At 37.1% G+C, this 23,411-nt stretch overlaps 1 protein-coding gene across 8 annotated transcripts in view; it reads right to left on the bottom strand.

Annotated features, from left to right (window-relative positions):
• Positions 1-23,411, bottom strand: part of PDE4D (phosphodiesterase 4D) — an 806,167-nt gene that overhangs the window by 14,738 nt on the left and 768,018 nt on the right. For 6 of the 8 annotated variants that reach the window (XM_060761516.2, XM_060761515.2, XM_060761518.2 and 3 more), the window contains one exon: positions 3,322-3,415. In XM_060761516.2, the coding sequence (XP_060617499.2) occupies positions 3,322-3,415 (94 nt within the window). Of the gene's footprint in view, positions 1-3,321; positions 3,416-6,658; positions 6,821-9,583; positions 10,060-23,411 lie in introns of those variants that run through there. The other 2 variants (XM_060761523.2, XM_060761522.2) reach the window with 2 other exon arrangements.

The following is a 23,411-nucleotide window of genomic DNA, read 5'->3' as shown; positions in this document are numbered from 1 at the left end:
ACAATCACAGTGCAAAAAAATTCATCTAAACAACATTTTTTTCCACAGTGTGTAAAATATATTTCCTCTAATATATTCAGGTTTGTCTTTACAGATACTGGCATGCATTCTCTCGAGCCTTTTAAAAGATACACAGTCAACATGGGTAAGTCATTACTCATGTAATGGTTCTCTTAATTCACCTTCTGCAACCCAGAGAAATCAGGATGCAGATCAAGAAGACTTAAGAAGAGTACGGGTACACTTATTTGTACACTGTAATGGAAGAAAAGGAAGGTAAAGAGGGTGAGGGGGTGGCTCTTCTTCCCTCCTCGCTACAGTGTTCCCCCGCTACATAAAAATTTTATATGTATATTTTAAAACCCACGAACCAGTGAATCTGCGGTAAGTGAACCGCGAAGTAGTGAGGGAACCCTGTTTATTGATTTTAAGGGGCATGCTGTAATATTTCAGCTATAACTTTATTCAATTTTTTTCTCCCAAAACAGACTAGTACATACTGGCAACAGCAAAGAATCTAGATCAGATCACTGCAAAAAAGTGAAAATGTCACCAACTTTTTGCCAAAGGCATTCAAACCCTCCTATTCCTTTCTTGCTTCTCTCTGATCACCAATTAAGGAATACTGGGAGGATGGGGAAAGCACTTGAACTGAAGAAAACCAACAGAAGCTGAAGCATAATGACTCATATGTGTCCCTTGATGTTTATGGCTTCAGTCATATGCACAAAGTTTAGAACCATCAAAAGGGAGGATTCTTAAGTAGAGCTGTCAGATGAACTGAAGCGAAAGGAAGAGTCTGTCTGGAAGATTTTAGATAGGACATGGAATTCCAAGGGATTTCCTAAGGTTTTGTTCAAAACAAGCAGCTAACATGCTCAGTGCTGTGTGCATTTCTCAACTCTGCAAGTTTTCTGCCCTTGCTTTTCCATGCACGACATTATTTCTTTGAAAAGGACTACATTGTCATTTGGTCCTATTACATTCCACTTTCAAGCAGACTGTGTGGAAAGCTGGGAAATGAAAGAAAGATGATTAAGAATTCTTTTGTTTAGGTTGTGAAGATCAGCAATTGCAACATAATGCTGTGCAAGAGATTATTAAGGTGAAAGAAAAGCAAATTTTCAGAAGGCTCCAAAAGTCAACATTCAAGATGTTGGGGAAGAGGTGGGTTGTGGTTCTGTTCTTTGCATGACTGCACCACTGCAGAAGGAATGAAAGGAGTTCTTTGTTTAGCACCTGCCATCAAACCACTACCACTACACCTGCTTTCAGAAAACTCACATGTCAGACAATATCTAGCTTTTAGTATGGTGGCAGTGCCTATAGAATAGGTCAAATTATGGGTTAACAGTGAATACATTCCCTTAGGGCTTGTTTTTCCCCCTCTATGAACAAGGGAGAGATATAAACTCTCATTTTCTTTAGTGAGTTGGAGCGAAGCAATTCTTTTAAATGGGTCACCTCTGCAAGCAATCTTATCTGGGCCTTTCCTCCTTCCCCATAAAATTTCTGAAACTAGGCTGGACCTCCCTTGCCAGGATTCATGAAGATGTGAATCAAATAGAAAATGAAAAGATTTTTTTTTAATCTGAGAGGCACCTAGATGAAGTAGTAAAAGAAAAACTATAGCATGAACAAGACATATACTCGAGCCATCAAGGGTTATATTAACACAAGAGGATAGGAAAAGTACTAGCCCCATTCCTTCTGACTCTTAACTAACATGGAAAACAACAAACCAGAGAGTCTCCTGTATCTATATGCAAGTCAGAACCTTGGAAAGCCAGGCTTAGAAACTGCACAGAGGGCCATCACGTGTAGAATACACTATTGGCTTTGGTGTAGTAGTACTTTATATTAACAACAAAGAGGAGGGGGGCAGGTCTAGTGGACTCTCATATTCATCTATTTTAAAACCCAATGTGTGTAATGTTTGAATGTGGCTTGACACAATACTAAGATTCTCTTCAATCTACTCTTACATTCTCAGTAGCCCCTGACAGAATTCAAACTCACCAACTGTGTCCCAGGTAGCACAGCAATGCGTAAGATCAAGACAAAGGGGGGCAAGTAATGGCTCTAGAGCAGTTTGCTTTCTGTATCAACACTTTGGTCAACACTACCAAGAGACAAGTACTTCAATGTGTCTTTACATGGTACAATGATGCCATTGAAGTGGGTTATGCTGCCAGCTAGAAGGACAGCAATAAATCCACTAGGAGGTGCTGAATCAGCTCTCTGTAAGATCCTGGATCAAATTCACTTTCCTTTGGAGGGAGGTAGTATAAGCATTAATTTGTACTCTCACAATATTATAACACAATTGGATGCTCATGCACCATTTAACAGGTAAGGTATGCCTAATTAGCAGCAATGGTACAAATTATCTGCAGGATCAAGCAAGGAATTGTATTTCTCTTTAGGTTATCCCCATTACTCCAAATTATAAGTATCCTGAAATGTATGTGTTTATATGAGGTTCTTGGTGCAATACTTCAGTCTAGTGCAAATGGATGAGTTGGCAGCTATGTTATGTACGAGTGTTCAAAAACAACTCTATCACTGTGTTTATACAGCCAGGATTTTGCCAGATGTGGCAGCATTTCCCATTTAGTAAACACAAGCAAGCATTTTACAACTTTAGAAACTGTTGTAGAATTATCAACAAATAAGCATAACATTATCTGCCTAAAGATTTTGGTAAATTAAATACTACACATGTTAATAAGGAGCAAACTACATAAGGTTCAGTGGGACTTGAATCAACACCTCATTCTAGTATGTAAATTGGGTTATTGCAACATTAGAAATGTCACTTGCACTTAAATGCTGAAAATAGAGGGACTGATCAGTATGGTATTAGGATCCTTACAGGATAAGATAAGCTCTAAAAATGAGCATTAGCAACAAAACCTCAAACAATCCAACTCTTTCAGAGACCACAATAATTGGCATGCCCTGGATTTTTTTCTTTTGTTTTTAGAGATCTGCTATATTTTAAGGCTATATTATATTAAATTCAAGAACAGATCTGGGCCTCCACCTCAGATAAAACAAACTCTTCCATAACCAGGCCGATCTGTTTATGGCAGCATCACACAAAATGCATGCACATGCTCATACAACATTCACTGAAAACACGTATTATATTTTGTTTAACTAATAATGATGTATATGTAGATGCAGGGAATATATTACAAACCAAATTATATGGAAAGAGATGTATTGCTCTAACCTTTCCATATAGATCTAATGGACAGAGATGAAAAACATAGGAAAAAGCATAAAGAATACTTGTTTTCACTATCATATGCTTACCTAAAAATGTGTTGGATATATATTCAGAGACCTGATTGCCCGATCGGCTCATTTCAGATAAGTGGGTTAGCTCTCGATTGAGCATTCTTTTGAACTGTAAAGAGAAGAAAAACATTATGTCAATAGCTGTGAAATGCACACCTTTATCTAAGAGTAGTTTTTAAAATAGCCATAACTCTTCAGCTTAATGGTATGATGATGAGTAAAACAGGATTTTCAAGGAAAATATCAAAAGAGTCGCACAATTTTATATAAATGCATCAGAACACATCATAGGCATGACTATAAATCACTTTCGCTGTTCTCATCAAATTAACTGAATCACTGAGATGTTTGTTATACTGAATATACCCCACATCCTACCTTTGTTCTACAAAGGGAACAACAATTTTTTTGAGTTCGCAGAATTTCCAACCATGTTTCTTATTTTCATATAATCATACAAGTCATCACCTAAATTGGAAAAGTTCAACCCACCTGAACAATTCCAAGCATCTTGTAGGAAGGCATACATAAAAGGTCGACAGTTCTCATGTACTCACTAACAGTACCATCTATGTATCTAAATTCAGCCACAACATTTAGAAAAGATACTTTAAAAACAATCCAGCTGCCATGGGGGCCCGAGCACTCGTGGATGTGGCCTTTTCACAAAATAATGAATGTGTACAGACCAGCCAATACCATATGTTTGAATTGGATAATGAAACTGAAGATGGAATCAGTTATTCCAATTATTAACTGACAGTATACTTTCTTTCAATTGATATTGCTATGATGTTCTGCCTATCTAATATGTACATAATTCTTGATTATAGTACTCTGAACCATATGTAGTTATGTAATTTTGAAGACTTCCAAGACAGTTCCCAAAAGACAGCTGGGAGAGCATGCATGCATCCTGCAGGTTAAACTCTACCCATCTCTGCCTTGAACTACAGTATGCTGGGAGGGCAAAATAACATTTTAAAACCTAGTTGCATTTCTGGAAGTGCAGTTCTTGTTTGACCAATTATGTGCATTTGCATGTAGATGTGTTTTTACCATTGAGCAACCACATTTCAGTGGTAGCAGGGCCCACAAAAAGACACATGCAAGATTTGTATTTGAAGACCCTCTTTTACACCTGTTTCAAGGCCACGGGATGTTCTTTTTTTGTGCCAGTTATTTTGATCTGAAACTGTGGCACCAATAGTTCTGGTTATCTTATGAAAGGGGAGAAGGCAATAAGGCCAGCAACCCTATTACTGCCTGAAAAACACAAAGGAACCTCAGGTAAAACACTATGATTGACGAAGCATATTTAGAAGAATGTAAGATCAGAAAGGCCCAAGAAAAATGAAAGAAAGCTTGCTATAAAAATGTATATTTTGAATTAGCAAGCAAAAGAAAAAATCAGACTCCATTTTCATGCCACCAAATTCCATCTGGCTCTTAAGGAATGATATCCCATGTGGCAATACACACATACATACACAAGCATGATTTTTTTTTTTTGTAAAAGGCTTAAAAGAGGTCTTGTTTCAATCAGGTTTTAGATGCAAAGTTTGCACTGGACAACAAACCCAGATAACATGAATATCAAAGTGAATTTAAAAGTGATTTAAGCCTTTTCTGGGGAAAGATGAAGAGGTAAAAATTACTTAAAGTGAAGAAAGTTGCATTAAACATGTTGTCTCATCTTACTGCTACCTGCTACATTTGTCTGCCAACCATTTCCCACACACATTGTTACAACAAACCAGTTTATGAGCACCAAAGCATTTGGAAAGCCGTATGGTTTTCATTCCTATCATAGATGTTTGTAACATTTAACTAAATATGCTTCCCCTAACCCTGGAGTAGGTCTTCCAGTATGCCAATGGGTAGGAGTGCCCTTACAACTAGCCCTAGCAAGAAACATGCATGTGCTAATCCTCAGCTGGAAAAGTTTTGAAAGTATGAGAAAAAAAACCAGCATCATACCACATCCAATCTCATCTCATTTTGAAAGCTAAATATGGCCAGGCCAAATTAGGAAAGACCCCAAGTGAATACGTGGATCCCAAAGAACACCAGGATTTGGGGGCAGAAATTGCTTGATGGTCGTCCTAACCACAACTGTTGTATCTCAACTATTATAAAACCAATACTGTGACAACACAGGGACAACACAGATTTTTGCAAAGACCCTCCCCATTTGCTGCAGTACATGTCCTTCTGAGACTGTTACATAATACAAGTTTTAAAACTTGATCAAGCATCACTGCTCTAGTGACCTGAATACCAGGATTCTGGATTGGGAAGCAGAAGATCTCAAATCTTCAAGCTAGTCTTTAGTTGAAAAGAAGGTTGTTTTTAAGCTCTCTTGTTAATGCTAGTCTTTTCAAGAATTACTCTTGGCACTAGGAGACAATTGCTACTGATGTGATTCTGTTCCATATAGTCATGGTAGGGACCAATGTGCTCTCTTTCCAACTCTATGGATTCTAAGGTAGATCTCTATGACATCTCTATGACCTCATGTCTGCCATCTTTCTACCCTGATCTGCTTGTCTCATGGTGGAACTGCCATTCTCTACACAAAGAAAAAGGAGAAGGGATAGATATAATATGATCTGCATGTAAATATACACTTGCTGAACTAAACATACCTCTATTTGCAAGTTCAGGTTTTTTTTTCTTTCTCAATTCTTGTCAATTTCTCACAGTTCCTTCCCAGTATTGCTTTGTTGGAGAGCTAGTGTGGAACAGTGGGAGACCAGGGTCTGAATACCCTAGTATAGAAGCTCACTAGGTGACCTTGGACAAATTATTCTCTTTTAGCTTTAGTAGGAAGCAATGTCTAACCACCACTGGACCTATCTTGTTAAGAAAATCCTATTCTTTAAGGTCTACATATGTTGGAAATAATTTGATTGTACACAGCAACAGCCCTGTTTAATATTGACAAAGTTGTAAAAAGAATGGGGATGGCATAAATGCCATATGCTTGGCTTCACTGAATCATAAGATGCAGGGAAAGGGTGCCATAAATGAACAATAGAAATGGAGAAAGAAGAGAGAAAACAAAACCTAGATAGGATACCCTCATACCAACCCCAGTATTCAAGGAATACTAAACAGCACAATCAACAGAACATTATGTATACTTGAACACAATCCTGTGCATACTTAATCTGAACCCAGTCTCTCTGAGATTTAAAAGTAATATGCAAAGAACAGGATTGTTTGCTTACTAATTTATTAACATCTTGCCTTGATCCCAAATGGGATTTGCGCAGTTAAAAGGAGGATAAATCTGTTTCATGAAGGATAAGACTACGAACGGCCACCAGTCATGACAGTGATATATCACCTTCAGCTTCAGATGCTGCATGCCTCTGAATATCAATAGCTGGGAAAAGTTAGCAAGATGGATGACTTGAGTGCTACTGTGTTCTCCTTTTGCTTTTGAGCTTCATATTGCATCTGGTTGGTCACTGTCAGAACCAAAAGCTGGGTTGCTTTGGGTCCCATACTGGGAAAAAAGTAAGATACTTCAATTAATATAATAAGTAGGATTTTAGTCTGATCCAGCATTGTTCTTTATAATTTTCATCTGCTTCAGCAGTACTTTAAAAATGTGGGATCTCCTTCACAGTGGCATGACTAGAGGTGTGTGGGAAGTGCAGGATGTACTGGGTGACTCCATCAGAGGGTGTGATTCCAAAATTACTATCCTGCCCAGAGAGGACAAACTCCATTGCTCTGATGGAGTCATGCATTGCAGTCCATATTTCCCACACTTCTTACTTGAGGTGGCCAGAGTGGACAATGGGGCCTCTCTTCCTGTTTTCACCATAGCACCTGGCTGACTCATGGTGGAGCTGCTGCTGAGGTGGGGGGAACAGTAGGCTCCCCATAGCAGAGTCTGGGACTATCTGAGTTCTTGGTCATTCCCTGCACTGGGTGAAGCCAACACTAATGACACTACAGTTTTTTCACCTTGTTTACTCCATTAACAACCCGAGGTGTGCAAACTTCCTGATCATCCATAGACCTGTCATTGTGTAGTGTCTTAGCCAGCCACTAGTACATGCATGTAAGAAAGGAATACACTACCAATAAAATTTGCACGAATACTGCAATATATTTTCTTTGGATTTTTTAAAATAAGGGACCTTTAAGTAAAAGATAAGGTTTGAAGTGTTATTTTTAATATTATGTGTTTTAGAAAAAACAGGTGTATCAAAATGTCTAATTCACACCAAGTCAATCAATTTAGAAATGGGAGTTTTCAGCCTTGAAAAATACTGATTTCAGGAGCAGATCTTGCAGGGGAGAATATTTTAAATTTGAATGTAGAAAGAGATTTTATCTCTCCTGATGTAAATATATTGTTTTTTCTGAATGTGATACTAACAATAGGGAAACTGACAGTTGCCACAAAAAGGACCCGCTTTCCTTCACAACAGTCATGAAACTAACATACTAATATGCTTGTATACTACTGAAAACATTTATTTTCATCTCTTTTGTCAAAGCTCTTATTACACATGCTAAAACCTCATTAGTAATATGTATATAAACACAATGATCTACATAAACGATTCTCTCACACAGCATCCTACTTGTTGGCTACCATTCCCAATTATTTCCTATACTTTCTGTGGCCCTCCACCTGGTGTTGACGTTTGTAAAGCCATGCTTTGCCATCCCTTCCATAACAAAGTTGCATAGGTTACACCATAGAAGTGATAATCTTCTGAGGTTTGTGGGAAAGGAAAGTGTTTGCCTGTCACCATCCCACAAACAGATTCTGTTGACTTTGCACCTCTAAGCAGCTCAGAACACCATACATATGCATGCCCCCTTTCAGTGGCCAGCCTAAGATACTGAATTTGCCCAAAGCCTCTACTGGCCTTCAAAGAAGAACATTCCTCTCTACTTGACACCATAATGTCTCTTCCTACCACTTCTTAGAATTAGTTTATGTTGCTAGCCCTCTGTTGATACACAAGATGTGCAGATTGCTGAATGGGGCTTTTCCCATAGGACATCTTTTGGCATGTAAGAACTATACACAGAATCAATGCATGGGAGACTCTTTCTGCATGATGGGTGTACCCTATTGATACAGGGATATTAACAGATGCTTTGAGTCTCATTTAAGAGAGGAACGTACTATGGAAAGTACCATCGACAAAGATGTATTCCTTAAACTAGCCTGGAAGCAAAATTCCTTTAGTAACTGAACCAGAACAAAGCTAGAGTTACTTTGGAGGTGACTAAATCAAACAGCATGTGAAATCAAGCAGGCATATGAGAAAATTGGTTCTTAAAGGAGAGTTGACTGAAATTCTTTAAAACCTATTAAGTCATTGTAGTATCTTCTTTGACAATTAAATGGTTGACAACATAAGTTGCTTATCTCCAATAAATCTGCATCAATTTAAAGCCAATATTAAACAAACAAAATTGTTTATTTTGTCATTGAAGACAATTATATTGAGCAATTTGGATGCAAATGGACCAACATAAGATGATCAAAATAATTATTCTGAATACTTATAGCTTGATTAAGTATTATTTAGGGCAGTGCATGTATATGATGGACCGATTATTTAAATAAACAGATGTATAATTAATAACTGGCCAAGAGTGGGGAGGAGGGAAGTAGAACAGAGTTTGCTCCAGGCTCACTAAGCACTGGATGCTCCAGCATATCATTCAGAATAACCAGAGAGGCACTAATCTGATTTTATTTTACAAAAGCCTTATAAATCAATTTTGATTTCTGCCAAATTTGCCTTAGAAAGCACACTACTACTTGGCTAGATGACCATTAACAGCCACTCATTATTTTTGAAAAGGCATTAAATTAATATTAGCTGTGTGCCACACAGAGGAAAACATTTTTATTTAAAAAACGAATGTATGAACTGAAATCATAAATGCATGCTTCTTTCAGTCAATATCCTTGCATATCATTTCACTAAACTCTCCTTTCTCAAATAACTACAGCATTACAATCAAAGCTTGAACTTCTCCAAAGAGCTACTAACTTTACTATAGGAACATTTAACCACAAAATAGGCAGCGTATCTTCTACCTCATGCTAGTTACACATTAACATTATTTTAATATAACAATACAGCCCTTGGTGCACAAGATAACAAATCAGTGCAAATTACTGGCACAATGTTGACATCTGTCTCTGCAATTATACTTGCTCTTAATTAATAGCTGCATGAATAATAATACACAATTTAAAAGGGGAAAAAACCCACAACATTCCTACCTTGATGTAGCCCCAAGACACTGATAGTAAATAGTTTGCTTCGGGCATTTTTGATTTTTCTGTAGTATTATCAATTTAAAAACAGAATCTTTCAGTCCTTTGGCTCTTACTGAGGTACAGTGAGGAAAAAGGATGCTGGAGTCTTTGTTTGAATTTTGTTTCTTAGTTGTGCTGATCTACAGCGTCCCTGCAATTAGGTACACAAAAGAATGTCTAATTGGTACTCCAGTTGCTGGGGGTCTCCGGATTATGTAAGAGCCATTTGCAAAATTCCAAAATGCTGTAGAATTCAAGGAGTTGGTTCAAAAGACATACTGCAGGAGATGAAAAGAAATCTAAAGAGCGAGCTGATATCTGCATATTTCCAGAACACCACGACTTGATGAATTATGGATGTCAAGATGTTCAGCTGCTGGAAAATACTTGTTCTATCAACAGCCTACCAAATAAGGATCTGCAAGGGGGCTACAACCAGTGCCGAGGAATCCCTCCCATAAACTTCTGATTCGAGCCAATCACATTCCAGCCGAAAATGTATAAAAGCAGAAGAGAAGGCTGTGACATGTGTGTGCTAGTTTCTGATTGGACAGCATGGGAAAATCTCTTGGGAACAGGGTAGTTTTCTTCTTTTGTGCTCACTGCCATTTAATAATAGCTCCCCTGCAGCATTACTTCAATGGAGACGTGATTAATTAGCTTAACTTTTTCTATGTGTCAGTGGCATTTCCTAGCTCGCTGAGAGTAGCTCACTGAATCCATTCAGACAGAAGTTGATATTTTGTTCAGGCTAAATGCTATTGGTTTAGAGCCTTCCTGTGCTTTTACGAATAAAATGTTATCTATCTATCTATCTATCATTCATACATACATATACATACACACACACACACACACACACACACACATATATACATACATTCCAGTATATATATATATTCCATATATATATATATATATATACACACACACACACACACACACACACACACATTCCAGTAAAATAAAAAACCTTACAAAAATCAGCAAATTCTTAAGTGAAACTCTTCAACTACATTTTATGCAGATAGCCTCAGTTCAAATGGTAATAAATGACTAGAATAGGTATACACAGCCTTTGGTCAGCTCAGTAACAGACAGAAAAAACATATAGTATGTCAACAGAAATTAGGAAGGAATGCCTATGTGTATTGGTTGGTATATACTATTTAATATCATGTCTATACATATACACCAGGTACTCATACAAAGAGCACTATGAACAAAGAACCTGTAGTCAATGAAAACGTTCCTGTGGCACTGCAGCTTTCCCTCTTTGCGTCATAATGAACAGAATCAATTTACAAAGGGATTGCCATGTTAGTGTGCTGCAGCAAACATGACAGAGAATCTTGTGGCGCCTTAAAAGACCAGCACCTTTATTGTGCTATATATTTTTGACAGGATTGGATCTCACTTCTTCAAATGCATGACGCATTAACTTCAGCATCATTCATTGATAATGTCAAACAGAGAATTTCTTCATCTAATATGGTCTTCAGAGTCAAAACATCAGAAACAAAATGTCTAAAAGCAAATATTATTTTTTTTCTTATGGTGGTCCACAATATGCAAGACATAAATTTAGGAAAATTGAATTGATTTTGCACCCAAATACTTGGTGCCTGTATCAGACATTTTTTAAACCACTCCAAGGACTTTGGATGTGTCAACAGAGTAACTACCTGACATACAAAGGCAAGCTTGCCCTTTTATTCACTAAACCACATTCTAGAAACTGGGAATGAAAGACTGCATCCCACCTAACGCCAATCCCATATAGTAAGAGTTGAGCCAAGAATGTCTGTTTAAGCTAGGAATGTCCAATTTATACCCTGCACCCATAGAAAGTGCTGGAACTGATTTTTAAAAAGGTTTAAATGTGCAGGTTCATACAGCATAAATATCATCACCTAGTATTCAAAAGAGGATGATGATTCTAAGGGTATCAAAATATCTTGCACAATTGTCTCAAAAGCTTGTATAAACTATAGGTTTAAGTGAGGTGGTTCACATGTAAGACCAAGGCATGGTATGGCATCATATAAGTAAGCATTAGACTCACATACCGTCCCCTCCCTTAATATGCTGATTCAGTTACTTCCTCTTTCATACAAAATGTAATTTCTTGTTATAGCCTAACAAACCACGTTTTGAGCTTGCTCTCCATACCAGGATTGCAAACCAGTTTGAAATAATTTGCTGGCTTGGATAATAGCAAGCACTATATGGTTTGTAGTATTGCTACTGAAAATGGTGGTCACTGGAGCAGTGCTGATCCCCCAGACATTGGTTTCCTATTCCTAGTGAGTTTCCAGGAATGAAATAAACACCTGTAACCATACTGAGCCAAGTGCCTCTTAATAGTCTGAGAAATACTGGTTTATACTAATAGTCTGAGAAATACTGGTTTATACTATGGGGGAGTTTTCAAGAAGTGTTTAACCTTGGTTTCATCTTTTGTTTGAACTAAAATAATCAAAACCATTGCGGGGGGAGGGGGGGTCATTCTACATAATAAAAGTGGTCATCTCTTTTAATCATCATAATTATACTCTTTTTCTCCAACCATCTTTCCACTCAGGAAACAAAATTATTAATTTAACTCCTGCTCCAAACAACATTGCCAACCCAAATAATCTTCTGTTTACTCTAGGTCTCCCTGAACACACTCCATTGATATGAAGCTGTCCTAGAAGACTAGCACTGTATGAAGGATTAAGATAGCAGGAAAAGATAGTTATAGTAAAACAAAAGAGTACTGCAAGTTCTTAAGCACTAACGAAAATAGACAACAGAGTTGGTGTATATACCACAAGCAACCACTTTCAGGCCATTGTAAAAACTGTACTCCATTTCAATTTCTTTCCACATAGTTACTCTTGCCTCAGTTCCTAAAACTATGTAAACTATGTATTGGGTGTCAGATTTGTATACATGCATCAAAACTTTTATGTTTCTATTAAATTCGGTCCAAAAGGACAGAGTGCCATAACACACTGACCAAAGCACTAATGTGGCTAATACATAAATTCAGAGTTTTTCATCCACAACTTAATATTGTATCTCTGAAAAAGATTCAACATTGTCAGCGAGGCAGCAAGCTATTACTCTGAAAATTCTCTTCAGTTTTGGATAGGTGTATGTACAAAAGGAAGATAAAGCACTGAGACTCTATAATTTTAAGAACAGTCAAATTATTTCTGAATGTTAAAAATATTGTATTTACTCAAGTCTAGTGCTCTAACAAATGTAATGCACACCACATTTTTGAAAACTCTGAAACTAAAAAAAAAGGATTTGCTCGTGAATTTAATGTGCCTAATGGTGCAAGCAAGGTAGCATCAGAGAGGCAGGTGGCGGAACAGCCAACATGCAAAGGGAAGCCATGCCCTTCTGTTGACTGCCTGCCTGACCAGCATCTCACCCTCTGGCACCCACTCGCCTCCCTCCATTGACTGCCTTCTCCTCCTCTTGGGCTCAGGTGGAGGCAGCTGCTTCCCCAGCTCCAATCCTGAGGCAATGGGGAAGCAAATTTTGGATATGTAATTTAGTCAAAAAGGTATGCATTAGACTCAAGTAAACATGGTACTGTACTTCTTATAAGTAGTGACTCCAACAGTGAGAAACGCCCATTCCACATGCAAATTCATTTCCCTAATGTTGTGAGATAGAGTTTGAACACATGGGGGTTCCAAGAATAAAACAATGAAGGGACAACTCAATTAGTTCCAAAAATGAGCAGACAAGGGTGGTAGTTCATTCTCTTCAGAGAAGTTTTTCTGTGACTTTGACCTAGATCCTGCACACAAGACTTGAAAATAAGGCAGTGTTTAGTCCTTTAAAAAAATCTCAAGATTTCTTTTACAAGCTCTATTGGTTCTAGTTGAAACAATTCAACTGCTTAAGAGTTAGATTCTGAATCCTTTGAAGGAGAATGGATTTAGTGGAAATTTGTTATGAAAGCACATTCAAAATTGTTTACTTTCATTAGGAGTACAACTTGCATAATATATTGAAATTCACTAATGCTTATTCTCATACCCTTAAGTAGGAAATCTGGTGACCACTTGGTGTTTTGGAACGTAATTCCCACAGTCCCAGCTATTTCCCCAGTGGTTTGGGATTAATGCAGTTGCAGTCCTGAACAACTAGTTGCCCCAAGGAGGTTATTTCTTCTCTAATGAACAATATGAATCAGATGACAGAAATGACAAAACATGATGGGCAAAGGGAAGGTTGATGAAAAGGCACATAAAATCTGGTATTTCATTAAGGACTGAATAAATTAGTTTCATGTAGCAAAGCAAGGGAATCCTGCAAAGGAAAGAGTCCATGTTGTTTACTTCATGCACGTTATGTTTATTTCTTAGATGCAAATATTTTGTTGATTAAATTATCTGAATTATTCACATATGCTACAGTCCTATGCCATACACAGTTGACTAAGAGTGGGATTTAACACTCAGTAGATATGTTTATGATGCCAGTGACAAAAGTATTTTTTGTCAAACTTAAAACACAATAATGACAACAACCCTAAACACACACATTACTAAGAAAAGGACAGCTCTGCAGAAGAAACGTCTTAGTAACATATGAGGGAACTATGTTAGAATACATTTTTGAAAATAGTTAAGTACATGTGTTGAATAATTGGCTGCTTTTAAGTTTCAGTCTCTGGTTTCAAGCTGTGTTCTATGAAATCTTTAATGTTCTTGGGATATTTCAATGACAACAACAACAATAATAGTAGACAAAATGTACTTATCCTAAATTACAACTTGCATCCATGAGCCAACTTTTCCTGTACCAAAGTCAGATCTCAGGACCATGTAACTCAGTTTTTTAAACACATGCTGTTGATCCCTACTTGGTTATGATCTGATGTGGTGGTAATCTCTTTGAAAACTTCTAAACAGTTAAGCCAACTACAGATTTTGCTCACAGAAGAATTTTTTTCCTGGTAAAATATTTTACAAATCAGTGAGATATATAAGGGGGGGGGGGGAGACAGATATCATTGATTTGTGTATGTAGTCAGCATTACCTCATGGTCCACTAGAACTTGAACATGGAGTCATGTTGGAGGACCTACACATTCCTAGAGATGTGTTCTCTCTGGTTTTTGATTCACAGGTTTTCACTTTCATGGGAGGCCTGTGCCCTAATCCTAATTAATGTTTTTCCTAGAAAACATGCTTCTGGAACATTCCTGTTTAAAACAGCTTATCAGTGAACATCATGATATGAAAATGTTTATCTGAAGAAAGAGCAGTTTTAGAGCATTCTGCTCTCATGTGAGCATGCTTACAGAAAGAATGGGACAGAGAAGACAAAACATATATTGACTTGTAGCCATTGAACTAGCAATGCAACACAACCTATCTAAGGTTACTCAAAATTAAGCACCACTAGGTTTAATGAGACTGACTTTTAATATCATCATGTATATAGGATTGAGCCTCAATTGCTCTTGTGGACGAAGATTTCAGAACACTTCCATTTCATTTTGTTTGTACTTACTGCCCTCTAGTGATGCACAATGATAGTTCAAAGTAGTTTTCTAAAAGGTCTTGTTGCACAGTCAACCATTTAACAAGAGTTGTTTTCTGCATTTAAAATGTTATGTTTCATACTTCCCAACAAGCAGGCATGAAACTGCTAGAACCGCTTACAATTAAGGGATAATTCTTCCTGCATGCTGAAAACTAATGGGTACAGTCATGTTTCTCCTCCCACAGAAAGAAAGAACAATTTGCAGAAGCCAAAGACAGAGAAGACTTACTTCACTTCACCATATCCTTTTTCTATTAACACGCTTTTCAGTGGTTTGTTTTATAAACTATGACCAAGAGATAGGTTGTCAATGTCTTATTTTGCTGAACTCTTAGATATTACATCAGTTAGGAAAATAGATCTACCATCATGAAAGGATATTTGATAGCCAGCATAACCATTAATGTCCCTAGCTTACTAACAAGAGCTATGGTCCCCAAGCAACCATTATTAACAAACCCAAAAATCTAAAAGACCTTTTCCAACCACCTCTAGTTCAAATGTAACAGAGAAGCTTGGTTAATTTTGAAGCTGAACTGGAAGTCTTCAATCTGTTATTTATGCGTGCAAAAGAATGAAAACTGGGAAGCCATGGGGTCCGAATGTCTCAGACATTATATCTTAATTTTAGGCTAAGATTTCATGTCTGAGTGAGACTTTGCCTAATGGGCTATCACTATGTATACTTAGGATTAATGTATGACTTTATTTCTTGTGAATGGCAAAAAGATGAAACCTCTGAGAAGGTATGACATAAGTATTGAGTTTGACTTATTGCTTAGTTATCAGAATATTTTCTCTAGGTGAGTACTTAGCCCTCTTTCATTTGTTGAAGTAGATGCTGACATTGACATGTAATGAGGGAAGAGATTTTCTTCTTCTCTTCCAAGGGTAATTTGGAACCCCATTGTAAGTGGAACAAAAAGTAGGCACCTGAAACAAGGGTGTGCTTATATATGGTTTTATAAACTGTCTTTAAACTAATTTTCCAAGTACTTCAACACTGTAGGACTAATCCAGTTTCCATAGCATTGACCCATGGCCATTAAAGTAGTGTCAAGCTGCATTAATTTGACAGTGCAGATGCACCCTGAATGTTTATTACTGAACCAAAGTCCACCTTTCGGTCTGTGTGTGCACACACACTATCAGGAATAAGCAAAGTATGACTGAATTTGATAGACCTTTTGAGTTATTTTTAAATTAGGATTATCAATGAGAATCACAACAAACATGCAAAACTAGACATAAAAAGTTTAAACATTCTTTTAAAAAGCAATGACAAGAAAATATAAAATAGAAGCTATAGAATTAAATGAGAAAACTTAGCGTTTTCACTCAGCCATCCATTTACTATACTATCCTGCAAATTACAAACACATTATAAAGTGATATCACAATATCACCAGAGGGAGGAATAAAAATCCAAACAACACCACAAGAGGGCTACAACTCATCAGGCATTTTTATTTTTATTTTTGGGGCAGGCTTCTACTTCCAGAACATTGTTAGTAAAGCTTTAAAAGGCAAAACATGCAGTTTTTTACAAGGTATTTAACAGATGCCAGGATGATTTGTTATATGGTACTTTTCAGAATTAACAATCATGAAAATAACGTTTCCTGGCTTTCTGCCTGTAACCATTTCTCAGCCCTTCTAATTTAATATCAATAAAGTCAGACTCTAAGAACAATGGTACTTTTTGTGGGTACTACAGAAAAGCTCAGGTCATTTAGGTTCAAAAAAACAGACTCTAAATGTTAAGTGGTAATACTTTTTGTTCAGTTGCTAAAATATCACTAACCATCTGATTCTTAAACTAGCTTAGATCAAACCAAAATGTGGCAGAATACAAATTCTGAAATCAAGAAATGGATTAGTCAGAAACTAATGTATGGATTATTCAATGACATAACCTTGCATGAAATAATGTGACAAGGGCAAATTTGGTTGAGTATGATCTAAGTGATAATTTTCGGATTAAAATAACTCTTCATGCTTTCTTTTTAAAATGATAGACACAATGAGTGTCAAAGAAGATCTTTTATATTGCTCAAAACATGACTTGGAGGCACAGAATATATCCACCATTAGTGTAATTAAGCAGGTCTTGATATGTTTGGAGAGCTTCTTGGAAGATACGCTCCTTTGAGTTCAATGGAAGACTGTTCTGTATAGCCGCCACTTGGGAGGATAGGTGGAGTACAAAATATAATAAATAATGTAAAAACTATTGCTTAAGTCAGTGAGGACTGAATCCTGCAATACTAGAGGTAGGCTATAGGTTTTGCAGCAAGAATGCTTTTCATCATAAGAATGAATGGCAACTATAAATTTGTGAAAGAGAAAATGAATACAGTAGAGTCTTGCTTATCCAACCATTGCTCATCCAACATCCTGTATTATCCAATGAACTCTACTTCCCACCTGGATCCACAGTTGTTTCAATACACTGTGATGTTTCGGTGCCAAATTTGTAAATAGAGTAATTACTACATAATATTACCATGCACTGAACTGCTTTTTGTCAATTTGTTGTAAAACATGATATTTTTGTGCTTAATTTGTAAAATCATAATGTAATTTGATGTTTAATAGGCTTTTCTTTAATCTCTCCTTATTATCCAACATTTTCTCTTATCCAACGTTCTGCTGGCCCATTTATGTTGAATAAGTGAGACTCTACTGTATGTGCACTCAGGAATATTATGGATATAAAGGTTAAAGCTGGGCCTTGCTCCATTCATTTGAAAATCAAATTTGAAAATCAAAAGTGTTTCCATCGACAACTGACTCTACTGTTTGTTTCTTGACCACACACTCTTGCATCCTGCTATTTCTGCAAATAAGCCATCTTTTCTTCTCATCAACTCCATAAATTAGATTTAATTTGGGAAATAGGGACTCTTGCTAAAGTTGCCCAATGGAATTCATTGTGTAGCATTACACTTAGTTTTACCCATTCAAACACAACAATCTAGCCATTGTATAGTACTGAGTAATTTCTAAAATGGTTCTCATATTTGGAAAAGATACATATATTTTACTTTAAAGTTTCATCCACTCTCTTTCAGGGCTGAATTTTGCAAGAGTAACTTTTATCAATGAAGAGATGCGTCACTCCATTCGGAAGAGATACCACTGGACAAAACAAAATTAAGATAGCAATGCAAGCCTATGCAAGCACTTTTATCAAAGGAAGTAAAATGAACTTAAATAAAATGGAAAGATAGGGAAAGGTCACCATGTTAAAAACACAGCAAAAACTAGAAATGTGAGGAGCAGCTTCTTGAAGCCAGGGCATTTAGGGTCAAGAACTGAGAGCTGCTGATGGTGTTAGTCCTGAGGCAATATGTAGAAGCAAGTGAAGAGAAACAGAAGTAGCCTGTGTGGAATGAGTGACGTTAAACCTTGACAGGAGAATGCTAACAGTCTCAAAAGCGATTCCTAAAACATGTAGACAGATTTGAAAAAAGCAGTGTCTATTCTATAGTAAGATCAGGAAAAGATGCAAACAAACACAAAAGAGAAATTCTTGAACAACATTGTAATAGTCTCTCTTGCAAATAAATCAATAAATACAAAAGGTGTATGTTTAAGAACAGGGAACTGGAAAACTCCTTTCTCATTATGGGGACAGTGGCCAAATTATCGCTGCTGTTTAGTTGCCTCGTCCACAGTACTGGCTGCACTCAGATACCAAAAACTGAGTGCAGCCAGTACTTTAAAAAAGCAAAATCTAGACCATTTTAGTGGGAAGTCGCTGATCATTTTTGCTTGAATTATGACCCAGCATCATAGTTTGAAGGCAGCAAGACAGGAACAATGATTTCCCCTTGATAGAAACAAAAATAAGCCAACAATATAAAACCAGCATAATATTGCCATGCCCCACACACTTAGGAGACACCTCTATTTTGTCAAGTGAACACAATGCATTAACATTTGCATTGCTTTCTCCATATTTAAAGTTTCTATAAAAGAACTAAAGAATAGGAACACATCTACTTTGTTAACTGTATTAAAACTTCAATACAGGGACAAAAACCTTCTTCCACTGAAATTTCTGAACGCATTACGGAGTTTTCTTGGAAGGATTTAGTCATAGGTTTGCCCTTGCCTTCCTCTGAAGCTGAGAGTGTGAGTTGCCCAAGGTCACTCAGTGCACTTCTATAGCCAAGCAGAGATTCAAAACCTGGTCTTGAGTAAGCAGTTCACCACTCAATCAACTATTCTGTGCTGGTCACAAAGTGATGACCTTGTTGCAGTCAATCACTGACAAGATAAATTAGCAAAGACATATGAATATTTCATGATCTCAGCACCATAGAAAAACATAGCCCATGTTTCACATTGAAAAAGACTCTTCTTTTAAGGAGGCAATTACAAAACTTTGAGAAGCATCCTCAGTGCAAATTCCAGCAGTCTAAATAGCCCCCGGTGGCACAATGGGTTAAACCCTTGTGCCGGCAGGACTGCTGACCGACAACTCAGCAGTTCAAATCCAGGGAGATTGGGTTGCGCTCCCTTTGTCACCTCCAGCTTCCGATGTGGGGACATGAGAGAAACCTTTCACAAAGTTGGTAAAACATCAAACATCCGGGCATCCCCTGGGCAACGTCCTTGCAGACAGCCTATTCTCTCACCCAGAAGCGACTTGCAGTTTTTCAGGATGCTCCTGACATGAAAAAATAGCAACATTTGCCAGAAGAAAAGCAATTTAAATACAAAATTATTGTGGACTGCTTTTTTAAAAAAAATCATAGGGCATGTTCCCATTTCATGTGTATGTGAAGGCTGGGTAACTGGGTTCTGAACTTGATACCACAGATGAATGTCCATGTCTTGCCAATACTTCTCCCTTCCCTTTCCAATAAACTCCAAACTTGAAATGGAGACAGACATGAAATGGAGCTATTTGATGTTGCTTTCGCCTCCAGCAGAAGCCTCATGACATCATGGACAATACTTTAGTAGAAATGTCATTCATTTCCATGACTTGTGAACAGTTGGACACTTTTCTTGGTGTTACTAACGCTCAGCAATAACAACAGGCTTTCTTGCTTTGTTTTTGAAACCACTGGCCTCAGGATCTTATCTAAAAGGTGGAGACAAGGAATTGTGCTTTCCCAAATAAGGAATATACGAATATCCTTCCAGTTTCTTTGTTTGGGATAGTACAATTCTTTGTCTCAACAAATTAGAAATCCACTAAAAGGAGAGTGAATTTGCAAAAAATATTTATATTTTCATTATGTAAATATTTTGGCAAAATAAATGTGTATTTTTCATGCTTAAACTTTCCAGCTTCCTTGGAATAATTTACCTATTGTATCTAGCATAGTAAACACAATACATATTCTGCCATGAATATGTAGCATACTTCTACAAGTAGTGTGTACTATTACTACTAATCTGGTTGAAAACAGACATGTGATAAATGAGTGATGGAAGATCGGTGATCAATGTTGCAGTACCGGGATACTGTATACCTCCTAATCACCAAGGCAACAATGGTTTTTTTATTTTTTAAAAAAACCAAATGTAACTTTTTTTGTAGCTATCACTACAATCATTAGGTGGGAATGTTAAAAATTGTACTTGAAGACAAAAGATGAGCCTACTCCATTAGACAAAATACTTTGGCACTTGCTTCATATAGTGGGGATCCAAAAGTAACTAGTTTCTTACACCATGGAGATCTTAATACATGGGATTCTTAAGAAGTTTCACATCCATACACCAATGAAACCCAGACCTGTTTAGCTTCCATGAAATTTCAATATCATGCATGAGATTAACAATACTCTTAAATAGCATATCTCCTATTAACATTCTACAGTGAAACTTTGATTCCAGAACCTTCCATGGATACCAAACTCTCAAATCACATTAAATACAATGGCATACCAAAATGATGTTCCTAATATAAAATGGCAAAATAAAGATTTGCTTTTTTAGGTTGGCTTAAAAAAAACCCAAAGATGATGGGATCTGTTCCATGGATGGAGAGTTCTGACTGTATAAGTATGAATTACCATAAACGAAATAAATAATTCAAGTGTACTTAAATCTCAGGAAAGAAAAAAAAATGTAGAATTTATAGCAGGCATGCAATGAAGCTGCAGGATTGCGCTCTCCTCCCCCTAACTTGCCCCTCCAATTTGGGAAAGTATTCCTGCTAAATTCTTTTTGTGTCACTTTTTTTTAGCCACCGCTGCATACAGCAGTGCTAGGTAACGGAGCTAACAAAAAACAAACAAACTCAGTAGGGCCCCAGCATGTACATGCCAGAGCAAAAGCCTATAAATCACCCTGAGTAGATATCAGGATTTCAAAGGCACATTGCAAGCTGGTTCACATAGACTTGTTGATTCAAGCTTCAGTTGCTATTAAAGCATGACTATCATACCCCTTCCTGCAAAGGGTAACTGGATGGTATTACATACTATTCCTGCGCAAGAACAGTGTTGGCATACCCCAAATACTTATTCTATTTTGTATACAGAATATATACTTAATGCAATTTTAAATTTCATTTGTGCAAAATATTTGACCAGTATTAAAAAGTTTTGTAATATTGCTTTGGTCTTGTATTAGAGTCTGGTCTTTTTATGTAACATATTCAATATAAAAAGTGAGTCAAGTACCTCAACCTTTACATAAATAAGAAACAAGGCGCTACCATTTCTTCAGTGACATAAATATTCTAGAAATACAACTATATACATAGAATCATAGAATCAAAGAGCTGGAAGAGACCTCATGGGCCATCCAGTCCAACCCCCTGCCAAGAAGCAAGAATGTTGCATTCAAATCACCCCTGACAGATTGCCATCCAGCCTCTGTTTAAAAGCTTCCAAAGAAGGAGCCTCCACCACACTCTGGGGCAGAGAGTTCCACTGCTGAACTACTGCTGTCTACTTAGAAGTAAATCCTATATAATTCAACAGAGCCTACTTGTAGGTAAGTGTGTACAGCATTGTTGCCAAAGTTTCCAAAGCAAAAAAAGTGTTTCAAATCATAGATGTTGGACTAATACCTTTTTATCTCCTTCACATCAAATAGTCACATTTAATGCATCAAAAATAGCAATGCTATAATAAATGTAACTCTTGTGCATCTTTGTTTGCAAACATGCTCATATTCGACATAACTATTGGGTCCAATATTGGTCTGTACTCAGAAAAAGTCAGGACATCAATTTCTCAAATAAATAAACTAACTATACTGCCCCGGGCCTCTCTTGCTAACAGTTAATGGGACAATAATGTGCATTGCTACTATAAGAATCTATGTTAAACCCAGTAAAAAAGGATGAACAAGGAAGTTGTTGAAACATTACAGCCTTTTCAAGAATTAAGACAAAGGTTTTTTAGTTTTAATTTATTTCAAGTTTGTCTTTCTTCCATCCTGGAATCCATTGGGAACCACAAAATGGCTACATCATGTGATCACAAATGCAAAACTAACATTCAGTGCTGGACTTTTTTCTGACCACATGGACTCCACCGGATGATCATTGCTCTGCAAAAAGGGGTCGTGCTTTTTTGGTCTACACAAAACTACATGCTAAAGTTGTTTGACCAGCATCAAGCACTAAAGAGATAAAAGAAATGCATGGAAGAACATGATTCATCCTAACTTTGGTAATACTGAGTCTAATCCAGAATTCAAAAATAATGCATGCAAAAAGCTCCGAGTGTTCAAAAGCACTAAGATGAAACACTTGTATGATTCCTTCTGTTTATGATGTTCAGGTTGTGAACTTATAGAGCCAGAACGGCACTATCCACTGACGACATGGAAAAAGGAAGAGTTTTGAGGGAATTGTGAGGTTCATGATGTTTCTTTTTGAAAGGAAAAAAGTGGGTGAGACTGTTCCCCAAACAACCTGTGGTCACAGAATACCAGCTGATGAAATATTCATTTGCTGAGAGAGTTGGGATGGAGGAATGGAAAACTAGTGGGGAGGCATAATGGAAAGTCTGGAATGCTGAAAAACAGCAGTGCACACTGGTGAAATGGTTATACATTTTTACTATGTTAATTAGAACTTATAGTACTACTGGTAGTTCTCAGTTCATAAGAGCCTTTTAAAGGAGAATAGGGAGTCCCCACTGGACATCCAGATATTTGGACCTCAGCTTTCAGCAGTTCTACCCACAATGACCACTGGAAAAGATTCTGGAAGCTGTAGATCAACAGCTGTCTCATAAAAGTTCACTTTAGT

The sequence above is a fragment of the Anolis sagrei genome, chromosome 2 (assembly GCF_037176765.1).
Source record: "Anolis sagrei isolate rAnoSag1 chromosome 2, rAnoSag1.mat, whole genome shotgun sequence".
NCBI lineage: Eukaryota > Metazoa > Chordata > Lepidosauria > Squamata > Dactyloidae > Anolis > Anolis sagrei.
The sequence above is the reverse complement of the archived record's forward strand: the minus strand, read 5'-3'. Positions and strand labels throughout refer to the sequence as shown.